The 13,157-nt window shown below is 42.9% G+C and overlaps 1 protein-coding gene across 1 annotated transcript; it reads left to right on the top strand.

Moving 5' to 3' along the window:
* The first annotated feature begins 2,137 nt into the window (after positions 1 to 2,137).
* On the top strand, positions 2,138 to 3,082 carry LOC110135784 (olfactory receptor 9A4-like). The gene has a single exon (XM_020891073.2). It carries the CDS (start codon positions 2,138 to 2,140, stop codon positions 3,080 to 3,082), a length of 945 nt encoding a protein of 314 aa, XP_020746732.2.
* Positions 3,083 to 13,157: the final 10,075 nt, after the last annotated feature.

Consider the following 13,157-nt stretch of genomic DNA (forward strand, 5'->3'; position numbering starts at 1 on the left):
GAGAAGACAGCCTTGGTATTGAAAAGCCTCTGGTGAGATTTTAGGTTTCCCATTGAATAAAAAGCTGAAAAATTTCTGAAACATAATTGCTCAGGGATGGGAAGGACTAAAAGTTTGTTCTACTCTCCCCAGACTGGATGCCCTAAGCCTGGGCTAATTAAGAGCAAGGTCCTCAGTGACTAAGTCCCCTTGGGAAGGAGGGAAGTGGGAGAGAAGGAGAGAGAGAGAAAGACCCTTCGCTCCCCACAGCACTGTTATTTCTGGGTGTTTTCCCTAACTCCTCCCCAGGACACTTTGCTTCACCATGCATGGACGCAGCACCAAGTAGCTCTGAGCCCTGTGCTCAGCTCAGCAGTAGCCGGACGGGCCCAGCCCTGCCCGAGCCCCAGCGAGCATCAGAAGTGGCAGAGGAGCCCGTGCATCGAGGTGAGTGTCTTCTCAGGGTTCCCCTGTACAAAGGGAAGTGTTGGAGAGGATGAGGATGGGAGTCTGGCTTGCCTCCTTCCAGAGGAAGGACGCCGAGAGTCTGAAGACTGGGCAGGGGAGCAGCTGGGAAATGGGCTCCTCTCCTCATCCCCCTGCAGAGCAGAGGGCAGAGTCAGCTCCTCTCTGACCTGGCGCTGCTGCAGGCTTGGCTCCTGATGTCGGTCAGCTGGCTCCTCTCTCCTCTCGTGTGTCTTCATCGAGTGGTGGTTACAGAAACCTGGGGAGAAGCAGACCCCTGAGATTTCCCAGTGGTTCTGTCTTTGAAGCCTGGACTCCCACCAGTGTAAGATTTGCAGAGGGATTGGGGAGGTCTCAGGAAGTGATGAGAGGAAGGGAAAATGGTGATGTGAGGAAGGCAGGCAAACCGAGAACAGTAGGACCTCAGAGCTACGGCCTTTCTACGCAGACCAGGACCATGTGGTGTTCAGTCATAAAGCCTGTGTCCATTCACTCATCATTTGTCAAAATTTTTCAGCATTTATTTGGCTCCAGAATGTTTATATATATGTATCTATAATATATACAGAGGACATATCCTTGCCTCCATGGGGTTTACATTCCAGTATCATAGTTCAACAAAATAAATGAATTTTCTCTCCTGCATCCTTGTTTCATTTTTCTATGGCATGATGAGTGAACTTTTTTATATACTTGTTTATGGAATAGTTTCCATTCTCTCCTTGAATATAAGCACGGCAGCACAGGGAATTTTAGTTTGCTGTGTTCACTGCAGCATTTGTTTAATGTTAAATGAAGGAGTGAAGTAAGAAGTTGAATGTATAACATAACGTCAGATAGTAACGTGTTATGAAGAAAGCCAACTGTCAAGAATGAACAGGTCTTTCACGTTTTGGGGAAGGTGAGTGGAAAGAGTCCTCTGAGGAGATGAAATTAGCCTGGTGGGATAGATGAAGTGAGGGGCAGACATCCAGGCAACCTGAGGAACTGAGAACCTTGGACCTAAACTTATGAAAGTCAGGTACCATCTTTCTTTCCTGTCAAGACTTTGGGGGGTGGGGAGAATGGGGTAACAGAAGATTGAATCTGCTCAGGGAAGTCATCCCAAGCTCCAGAGTTTCCATTTGGAATACTACCTGATTTGTAACACAGAGATCTTAAAATCTGGGGACAGCAGCGATGTTGCTCTGAGAACTTCTGCCTCTCCTCTGCTGAACCCAAGGGGATCTCTGTAATACCCATCAGGATGAAGGGTGGGATAAAATTCACTCTTTTGAACATCCTCTGGAATGTCACTATATCATCTGCTACAGGTTAGCTAAGAGGAAAGAACCAACCCCGAATCTAAGGGACTGACTCATCATCAAAACTGGCCTCCTTCAAGGCTTAACCTTTGTGCCCTGTGCAAAAGGACATCTAGAGGGGAAAAAGACAAGAGAGGTGTTCTTCACACAAGTGGAGAGGATGGGATCTTCATCCATTGCAGGCAGTGAACTTTCAGCTGGACCGGAGGTGACAGCATTTAGGTCTGACTTTGTGAAGAGCATCCTCATAGGGGCAGCTCGCCTGGTCCCCAGGTTTGAAATGTTTCTTCATCCTAGTCTGTCCTTCTCTCTTGAGAGCAAGACCTTGTGGAGCAGCATTTCTTCTCTTTTGATCTCTAGGTTTCCCAAGGAGCAGAAACAAGGACTGAATGATGAGCAATCACTCAAGTGCCACTGAATTCTCCCTTTTAGGGTTCCCTGGGTCACAAGAACTACATCACATTCTTTTTGCTGTATTCTTTCTCTTCTACTCAGTGACAATAATGGGGAACACCATCATCATCGTGATTATCTGTGTTGATAAACATCTACATTCCCCCATGTATTTCTTCCTTGGTCACCTCTCTGCCTTGGAAATGCTGACAACATCTATCATCGTCCCTGTGATGCTCTGGGGGTTGCTGCTCCCTGGGATGCAGACAATATCTCTGGCTGCGTGTGTGGCCCAGCTCTTCGGGTACCTTGCTCTGGGGACTGCAGAGTTTGCACTGTTGGGAGTGATGGCTGTGGACCGGTACGTGGCTGTCTGTAACCCTCTGAGGTACAACATCATTATGAACAGCCACACCTGCATCTCAGTGGTGATCGGGTCATGGGTGTTTGGGTTCCTTTCTGAAATCTGGCCAGTCTATGCCACATTTCAGTTTACCTTCTGCAAATCAAACGTCTTAGACCATTTTTATTGTGACCGAGGTCAGTTGCTCAAACTGTCCTGTGATGACACTCTTTTCACAGAGTTTGTTCTGTTTTTAATGGCTATTTTCATTATCATTGGTTCACTGGTTCCAACAATTGTCTCCTACACCTACATCATCTCCACCATCCTCCAGATCCCCACTGCCTCTGGCCGCAGGAAAGCCTTCTCTACCTGCGCCTCCCACTTCACCTTTGTCATCATCGGCTACGGCAGCTGCTTGTTCCTCTTTGTGAAACCCAAGCAAACTCAGGCAGCTGAGTACAATAAGATAGTCTCCCTGCTGATTTCCGTGTTAACCCCTTTGCTGAACCCTTTCATCTTCACTCTCCGGAACGACAAAGTCAAACAGGCCCTTCAAGATGGAGTGAAACGCTGCTGTCAACTCCTCAAGGATTAACTCTTCTCTCAATTTAGATGGTATGATCTTGACTTTAGATTAGTCAGTTACCTAGAAAATGCTACCCTTACCATTGTCTCCATTACAAAAATATAATAGAATGTACAACTCCTGATCAGGCCATGGAAGTAGAAGGAATGTAGAAATGATATGCAAGCTGTACTGACTAGAAACAGTGTTTGTTTCTATTTGCTTCCCCTGTGAACTCAAGAAAGCATATTCTGAGCATGTGGGAAGACCTAGAAAAAAGAAAAGCATACATTTTCATTAAAGTTCTATTGGACCCATATTGGTTTTTAATTCACCTTGAAAACGTGTTTCCTGGGGGAGTAATGAAATGGGTGTGTGAGTGGGTGAGATAGATGGACAATGAGTTCAAAGGCAGAGATGTGCACTGTATTTCTTCATCAGCTCTTCCTAGTTCTTTTCCTATATTTTTGCAAATTTCTTGAAAAGATGGCCATAAGTTTAAAAATATCCTGTTTCTCTTTGTCTCTGTGTGTTTCATATTTTCTGGACTCCTTCTACCACAAAGTACATATGATGTTATATCCATTTTGCCACAGAATGAATCTAGAGTGGTGCTGTGGAGACGGGAATCCTTCTCCCTTGGCAAATATTGGTGATATGAGGATATGGAAATATTTGGGTCAGAAGGAGGACAAACTTCCTTTCGCTAACCTTCAGGGCATTGCTTCAGCCCCTCCCTTTGAGGTGTACGTGCGGCGGAGACAGATACGAGTGAGATGACTGGTTCTGGAGGGAGCATCTTGTGTTTCACTGTTGCTGAAAACCGCCCCTTCTGTTCTGACCTCTCCCTGACCCAGATTTCAGGCTGAATGGTGCATTTTGAGTCTTTGTTTTCAAATCCAAGTGTCCCTTTCGTAGGTTTTCTCTGCGGGCCAACCACAACAAACAAGTCACTACCCACTTCATTCCCAGCTCCTCAGCAATTCCAGGGCATGGCTGTTTGACAGCGTAACGATGGAAATTTCACATTGTGGAGGAAGGGCTTTGGAGGTAGGAGTTTACTGAAAACAGTGGCACTCAGTACATCCTACCAGCTCTGAATTGAGAGGGGCAACTGAGCTGCCCAGCAGAGGTTGATGGGTTTACTTATGTTTTCCAAGAGTACTGTGTGAGGATGCTTTTCTGATGGTGAGCATAAGCAAGACCACCTTGCCTGTTGAGTTACTTGTACTGAACAGGACCCCGAGAGAAGGTGGTGAGCGAGGCCTCCAATCCCACCCATGCCCTGCTAGTAGCAACGGGGCCCTGGTGGGACTGTGCTGGCTGAGAGAGGGTTGAAGACTCAAAGACAGGTGCCCCTTCCTCTCAGGTTCATTTCAGGAGGCCTCTTCTTCCTAGAGGAATCCCATTGTTCTAGTTCACTCACACAACATGGGGACCTTTTTCTGATTTTCACAAAGCCTTGCACATCCTAGACAGTATCCTGTGAGATAAGTAGTATGATGTCCATTTCACAAATGCGAAAATAGAGAGGATAAGAGGTTAAGTGACTTGCCAAACATTACTCTGTCATCAACCATATCATATTCATCAGGTTGGAAAGGAGTAAACCTCTGAGAATGCTGTGTTGATGTGAATTCTGGAGAACAGACTTCGATACATTTCTTATGAGAATATAAAATACTGTGGTCAAGGTAATTACAGAGTCTGCTCATGGACATCACCAGATGGTCGATGCTAAAATCAGATTATGTTCTTTGCCGGGGAGATGGAGAAGCTGTAAACAGTCAGCAAAAACAAAACGTGGAGCTGACTGTGTCTCAGAACATGAGTTCCTTATTGCAAAATTCAGCCTTAAAATGAATAATGTAGGGAAAACCACTAGACCATTCAGGTATGACCTAAATCTAATCCCTTATGATTATACAATGGAGGTAATGAATAGATTTGAGGGATTTAATCTGGTAGACAGAATACCTGAAGAACTGTGGATGGAGGTTTGTCACATTGTACAGGAGGCACTGACCTAAACCATCCCAAAGAATAAGAAATGTAAGAAGGCAAAGTGGTTTTCTGAGGAAGGCTTGGAAATAGCTGAAGAAAGAAGAGAAGTGAAAGGCAATAGAGAATGGGACAGTTATATTGAACTGAATGCAGAGTTCCAGGGAATAGCAAGGAGAGACAAGAAGATCTTCTTAAATGAACAATACAAAAAAATAAAGGACAACAATATAGTGGGAAAAACTAGAGACCTCTTCAAGAAAATTGGAACTATCAAGGGACTGTTTCATGCTAGAATGAGCACAATAAAGGACAGAAATGGTAAGGACCTAACAGAAGCAGAAGAGATTAAGAAGAGGTGGCAAGAATACATAGAAGAACTGTATTAAAAAGGTCTTAATGACTTGTATAACCATAATAGCGTGGTCACTCATCTAGAGCCAGACATCCTGGATTATGAAGTGAAGTAGAACTTAGGAAGTATTAGTATGGACAAAGTTAATGGAGGTGATGGAATTCCAGCTGAGCTATTTAAAGTCCTAAAAGATAATGCCATTAAAGTGCTGCCCTCAATATGACAGGAAATTTGAAAAACTCAGCCGTGGCCACAGGACTGGAAAAAGTCAGTTTTCCTTACAATCCCAAAGATGGGCAATGCCAAAGAATGTTCAAACTATTGTACAACTGCCCTCATTTCACATGCTAGCAATGCTATGCTGAAAATCCTTCAAGCTAGGCTTCAGCAATATGTGAACTGAGAACTACCAGATTCACAAGCTCGGTTTAGAAAAAGCAGAGGAACCAGAGATCAGGTTACCAACATTCACTGGATCATGGAGAGAGCAAGGAAATCCCAGAATAAACATCTACTTCTGCTTCATTGACTGTGATAAAGCCTTTGACTGTGTAGATCACAACAAACTGTTGTAAATTCTTAAGGAGATGAACTACCAGGCCATCTGACCTGTCTCCTGAGAAACCTATATGCAAAGTCAAGAAGCAACAGCTAGAACTGGACATGGAACAACTGACTGGTTCAAAACTGGGAAAGGAATATGACAAAACTGTATATTGTCACCCTGCTTATTTGACTTATATGCAGAGGGCTGTGCATGCATGCTAAGTTGCTTCAGTCATGTCTAACTCTTTGCAACCCTATGGACTGTAGCCCACCAGGCTCCCCTGTCCATGGGATTCTCCAGGCAAGAATACTAGAGTAGGTTGCCATGCCCTCCTCCAGGGGATTTTCCAACCCAGGGATTGAACCTGTGTCTCCTGCAGCTCCTGCATTGCAGGTAGATTCTTTACCACTGAGCCCCCAGGGAAGCCCATATGCAGAGTACATCATGAGAAATGCACGGTGAGATGAATCACAGGCTGGAATCAAGATTTCCAGGAGAAATATCAACAACCTCAGTTGTGCAAATGATACTACTCTAATGGCAGAGCATGAAGAGGCAGTAAAAAGCCTCTTGATGAGAGTGAAAGTGGAGAGTGAAAAAGCTGGCTTGATCCGCAGCATTCAAAAAACTAAGATAATGGCATACAGTCCCATCACTTCATGGCAAATAGAAGGGGAAAAAGCAGAAGCAATGATAGATTTTCTTTTCTTGGGCTCCAAAATCACTGCAGATGGTGACTGCAACCATGAAATTAAAAGATGCTTGCCCTTTGGAAGGAAAGCTATTACAAACCTAGACAGTGTATTAAAAAGCAGAGACATCACTTTGCTGTCTAGTCACATATGTCTGTTCAAAGCTATAGTTTTTCCAGTAATCATGTATGAATGTGAGATATGGACCATAAAGAAGGCTGAGCACTGAAGAATTGATGCTTTCAAACTGTGGTGCTGGAGGAGACTCGAGAGTTCTTTGGATCGCAAGGAGATCAAACAAGTCAATCCTAAAGGAAATCTATGCTTAATATTCACTGGAAGGACTGATGCTGAAGCTCCAATACTTTGGCCACCTGATATGAAGAAACAACTTGTTGGAAGAACCCTGATACTGGGAAAGGCTGAAGGCAAAAGGAAAAGGTGATGCAGAGGATGAGATTGTTGGTTGGCATCACCGAGTCAATGGACATGAATTTGAGCAAGCTCCAGGAGATAGTGGAGGACAGGGGAGCCTGGGATGCTGCAGCCCATGGGGTCGCTGAGAGTCAAACATGGCTGAGTGATTGAACAACAACAGGAAATTTACAAACTAGTATACAGTGTATATACTATTTTCAAACTGAGATTGTCTTCAGCTTTGTTGAATTTTTTGATAAGCCCATAGAAGGAATTCTCCATCCCTCATGCAATGCTTTTTAAATTTCATATTTTCATTTGACTCTCTCATATTTTTATCTCTTTACTGAAATTCCTCGCTTGTCTATTCCTGTTACCCTCCTTTTCCACTACATCTTTAACATGTGAAGCATAGTTATATTACTTTGGCATTAGGTGAATATTTTCTAATATGACATTATAAATTTTTTATTATTTTTTTTTCAAGTCACATTTTGTGGTAAATCTTCTGGGCCTTAATATGTACATCTTAATTTATACCTGAGTTCAGATTTATACTCACAATGCCAGTTAGATATAGAAACACTACTTCTATGTAGCTCTGTTCTCATCCCCCTCTTCTGTGCTGTTATTATATTAGTGCATATTATGTCTCTATAGTTATAAACTTAATGTATATTGTTATAGTTATTACTTTATATATTTTTTAAAGAAGCTGGGTGAAGCGAGGAGTAAGGGCATACTTTAAGCATTTGTTATGTGAACCTCGTTTACCCTTTCTCGTTCTCTTCATTTGTGCCCCAGACTCAAGTTGACATTTGGTGTCATTTGCTTATTCTGCAACGGCTTTTCTTCTGTTCACTTCCTTTGTGCCATCATTGGCAAATATATTACATTTATATATGTTATCCATTTAATATACATTTATATAGTTGCTGTTTTATATAGTAATTTTTTTAATCAACAAATGGAAGTTCAGGGGGAAAATATGCATTCATACTGACTTTTATATTACAATTACCAAATTAGGTTTATGCTCTTTTTCTACATTGCATAAATTCTAATTACCATCTTGGGTCATTTGCTTTTAGTCAGAAGAATTTTCTTTAGTATTTTTTGTGAGGAAATGGGGTGAGTAATGCTAGCAAAAAAAATTTTTTGTCTTAGTTGATCTCTTTTGCCTTCACTTTTGAGAGACTGTTCTGCTGGATCTAAGAACCATGACTGATCATATTTTTTTCTTTTGGCACTTTAGATATGTGATCCCATAGCAATCTAGTCTTGTTTGTTCTGATGAGAAGTCAGTATTAATCTTAACTGGATCTCTTACACATACAATGTGGTTTTGCTTTTGCTGCTTTGAAGATTTTTGTCTCTTGTCTCTTGAAAATTTTACTGTTATGTGCTTGTGTATGGATCTCTTTGGATTTATCCTTCTTGGATTTATAAAATAATGACTTTCATCAACTTTGGAAGTTTGCAACTATCATTTTCATAAGTAATTATTTCTCTCCTTTGTAGTTCTTCTGCCCTGGTGCTATCATTCATGTGTGAGGTGCACTTAATGGAGTCCCATATTTCTCTGAGGCTTTGTTCAGTTTTCTTCATTTCGTTTTAAAATACTATGAAAAGAATAGGCTTTTCTAAAGAAAACACATATCCCTGCATACTGAAAACTGTTAAATTTAACTACATAAGAGTGAAATTTTAGGTGTAAGAAACATGTAAAATTAAAAGCAAAAAACAAAATTTTATTTTATATGAACATAAATTTCACTTATAAGCTGAGTTCACTAAAGACAAATTTAAATTGCTTTAAAAACACTGAAAATAGTTCAGCATGTTTCAAATTGAAGACTGGAAATTTAACAATACTGTTATTAAAATAACAGCTATTTTTCAGACAATGTGCTAAAAATGTATCAGTGAACATAATAGACACGGTCTCTTCTCTGATAGAGTATATTCAGTTCAGTTCAGTACAGTCGCTCAGTCCTGTCCGACTCTGCGACCCCATGGACTTCAGCATACTAGGCTTCCCTGTCCATCACCAACACTCAGAGCTCGCTCAAACTCATGTCCATCGAGTCGGTGATGCCGTCCAGCCATCTCATCCTCTGTTGTCCCCTTCTCCTCCCACCTCCAATCTTTCCCAGCATCAGGGTCTTTTCCAGTGAGTCAGTTCTTCGCATCAGGTGGCCAAAGTATTATGTTACGTAATAAATAAATGAACACACACACACTTAGACAAATACACGCATCTGTTATTGCAGAGAATCATCTGAGAAACAAATTATTAGTTTGCCTTAGGTCTGAATAGGCTCTTAGAACACTCCCTGTACTGGTGTGAGGGAGGAGATATTTGACAGAGAGGAAGCTGGGCAGTGTAGCAACAAAGGCTTCAATCCCCCGGGGAGCTCTCCACTTAGGACAGCTCTTTAAATGTGTCCTGAACTGTGTCCCTACCTGAAACACAGGGGCTAGACATTTGCACTCCTGCATCAGCAGTCACTGCTTCCAGCTTCCTTAGTTTTACATTTAGTTGCTTAGTCTAAGTCTGTTTCAAGCACTCAGTTGTATCTGACTCTTTTGCAACCCCATGGACCCTAGCCCACCAGGCTCCTCTGTCCATGGGATTTTCCCAGCAAGAATACTGGAGTGGGTTGCCATTTCCTCCTCCAGGGGATCTTCCTGACCTAGGGACTGAACCTGTATCCTCATATGTCTTGCATTGCAGATGGATTCTTTTACTGTTCAGCCACCAGGGGTGGCCAATTAAGGGCAATTACTGGGGATAGTCTTGGGTTTGGGCTGGGAGAATGAGTGCCTTAGTCCTGAAGCAGATCTGGACCATGAACACAGCCATCTACTACAAGGGTATTTGGTGAGCACCTGGCAAGGAGCCTGAACTTGACTTAGGGGTATGGAAGCATCTATAAGAGGGTGATAATTAAGTGGTATCTGACTCTAACTTGGCACAGCTGGATAAAAGATGGGATACACAGTCTAAGAAGTGGAGTAGAATGTAACATTGCCCTTGAAGAACTGAAAGAATGTCAACGTTTTAAAGCATAGGATGAAGGTTGAGTACCACCAGATGACAAAATATAAAAAGCATTTCTAGGAATCTTGCAGGGCTTTATAACACTTGGGGTTTTGACCATAAGGTTTTGACCCATAAGGGGTTTTATTTGACAAAATAAAAAAGCATTTCTAGGAATCTTGCAGGGCTTCATAAGACTTGGGGTTTTGACCACTGAGAAGCTTTTAATCAGCAGAGAGACCCAATCTAGTCTGTGTTTTAAAACATCTCTCATACTGCTGAAGAAGAGAGAGAAAGAGGGAAGAAAGGGTGGACTGAAAGTCATTTGTGGCAATCAAGGAAGGACTATTTTCTCTATTCTTTCTTTAGTGGATAACATTCTGACCCTTGGGGTAATAATTGCATTTATTCTACTAACCAGTCCATCCTAAAAGAAATCAGTCTTGAATATTCATTGGAAGGACTGATGCTGAAACTGAAACTCCAATACTTTGGCCACCTGATGCAAAGAGCTGACTCATTGGAAAAGACCCTGATGCTGGGAGGGATTGAGGGCAGGAGGAGAAAGGGACGACAGAGCATGAGATGGTTGGATGGCATCACCGACTCAAAGGACGTGAGTTTAAGTAAACTCTGGGAGTTGGCGATGGACAGGGAAGACTGGTATGCTGCAGTCCAGGGTTCGCAAAGTGTCGGACGTGACTGAGTGACTGAACTGAACTAAATTTTGTTCAAACTAATACTTCCTGAGTTACACTTCACTTTACATTCCAGAATGTCTGGCTCTAGGTGAGTGACCACACTATTATGGTTATCCAAGTCATTAAGACCTTTTTTGTACAGTTCTTCTGTGTATTCTTGCCACCTCCACCACTTCTTAATCTTTTCTGCTTCTGTTAGGTCCTTACAATTTCGGTCCTTTATTGTGCTCATTCCTGCAGGAAATGTTCCCTTAATATCTCCAATTTTCTTGAAGAGGTCTCTAGTCTTTCCCATTCTATTGTTATCCTCTTTTTTTTTTTTTTTTTTTTGCATTGTTCATTTTAGAAGACCTTCTTGTCTCTCCTTGCATTCTCTGGAATTCTGGCTCAGCTAAATATATCTTTCCCTTTCTCTATTGCCTTTCACTTCTCTTCTTTCTTCAGCTATTTCTAAGGCCTCCTCAGAAAACCACTTTGCCTTCTTACATTTCTTATTCTTTGGGATGGTTTTGGTCAGTGTCTCCAGTATAATGTGACAAACCTCTGTCCATAGTTCTTCAGGTATTCTGTCTACCAGATTAAATCCCTCAAATCTATTCATTACCTCCATTGTATAATCATAAGGGATTAGATTTAGGTCATACCTGAATGGTCTAGTGGTTTTCCCTACATTATTCGTTTTAAAGCTGAATTTTGCAATAAGGAACTCATGTTCTGAGACACAGTCAGCTCCAGGTTTTGTTTTTGCTGACTGTTTACAGCTTCTCCATCTCCCCTGCAAAGAACATAATCTGATTTTAGCATTGACCATCTGGTGATGTCCATGAGCAGACTCTGTAATTACCTTGACCACAGTATTTTATATTCTCATAAGAAAAGTATCAGTCTGTTCTCCAGAATTCACATCAACACAGTATTCTCAGAGGTTTACTCCTTTCCAACCTGATGAATATGATATGGTTGATGACAGAGTAATGTTTGGCAAGTCACTTAACCTCTTATCCTCTCTATTTTTGCATTTGTGAAATGGACATCATACTACTTATCTCACAGGATACTGTCTAGGATGTGCAAGGCTTTATGAAAATCAGAAAAAGGTCCCCATGTTGTGTGAGTGAACTAGAACAATGGGATTAGAAGAGGCCTCCTGAAATGAACCTGAGAGGAAGGGGCACCTGTCTTTGAGTCTTCAACCCTTTCTCAGCCAGCACAGTCCCACCAGGGCCCCGTTGCTGCTAGCAGGGCATGGGTGGGATGGAAGGCCTCACTCACCACCTTCTCTCGGGGTCCTGTTCAGTACAAGTAACTCAACAGGCAAGGTGGTCTTGCCTATGCTTACCGTCAGAAAGGCATCCTCACACAGTACTCTTGGAAAACATAAGTAAGCCCATCAACCTCTGCTGGGCAGCTCAGTTGCCCCTCTCAGTTCAGAGCTGGTAGGATGTACTGAGTGCCACCATTTTCAGTAAACTCCTACCTCCAAAGCCCTTCCTCCACAATGTGAAATTTCAATCGTTATGCAGTCAAACAGCCATGCCCTGGAAAAATGAAACAAGGATGCAGGAGAGGAAATTAATTTATTTTGTTGAACTATGATACTGGAATGTAAACCCCATGGAGGAAAGGATATGTCCTCTGTATGTATTATAGATACATATATATAAACATTCTGGAGCCAAATAAATGCTGAAAAATTTTGACAAATGATGAGTGAATGGACACAGGCTTTATGACTGAACACCACATGGTCCTGGTCAGCGTAGAAAGGCCGTAGCTCTGAGGTCCTACTGTTCTCGGTTTGCCTGCCTTCCTCACATCACCATTTTCCCTTCCTCTCATCGCTTCCTGAGACTTCCCCAATCCCTCTGTAAATCTTACACTGATGGGAGTCCAGGCTTCAAAGACAGAAACACTGGGAAATCTCAGGGGTCTGCTTCTCCCCAGGTTTCCGTAACCACCACTCGATGAAGACACACGAGAGGAGAGAGGAGCCTGCTGACCGACATCAGGAGCCGAGCCTGCAGCAGCGCCGGGTCAGAGAGGAGCTGACTCTGCCCTCTGCTCTGCAGGGGGATGAGGAGAGGAGCCCATTTCCCAGCTGCTCCCCTGCCCAGTCTTCAGACTCTCGGCGTCCTTCCTCTGGAAGGAGGCAAGCCAGACTCCCATCCTCATCCTCTCCGACACTTCCCCTTGTACAGGGGAACCCTGAGAAGACACTCACCTCGATGCACGGGCTCCTCTGCCACTTCTGACGCTCGCTGGGGCTCGGGCAGGTCTGGTCCCGTCTGGCTCCTGCTGAGCTGAGCACAGGGCTCAGAGCTGCTTGGTGCTGCGTCCATGCATGGTGAA

This window comes from Odocoileus virginianus, chromosome 1 (assembly GCF_023699985.2).
Source record: "Odocoileus virginianus isolate 20LAN1187 ecotype Illinois chromosome 1, Ovbor_1.2, whole genome shotgun sequence".
NCBI lineage: Eukaryota > Metazoa > Chordata > Mammalia > Artiodactyla > Cervidae > Odocoileus > Odocoileus virginianus.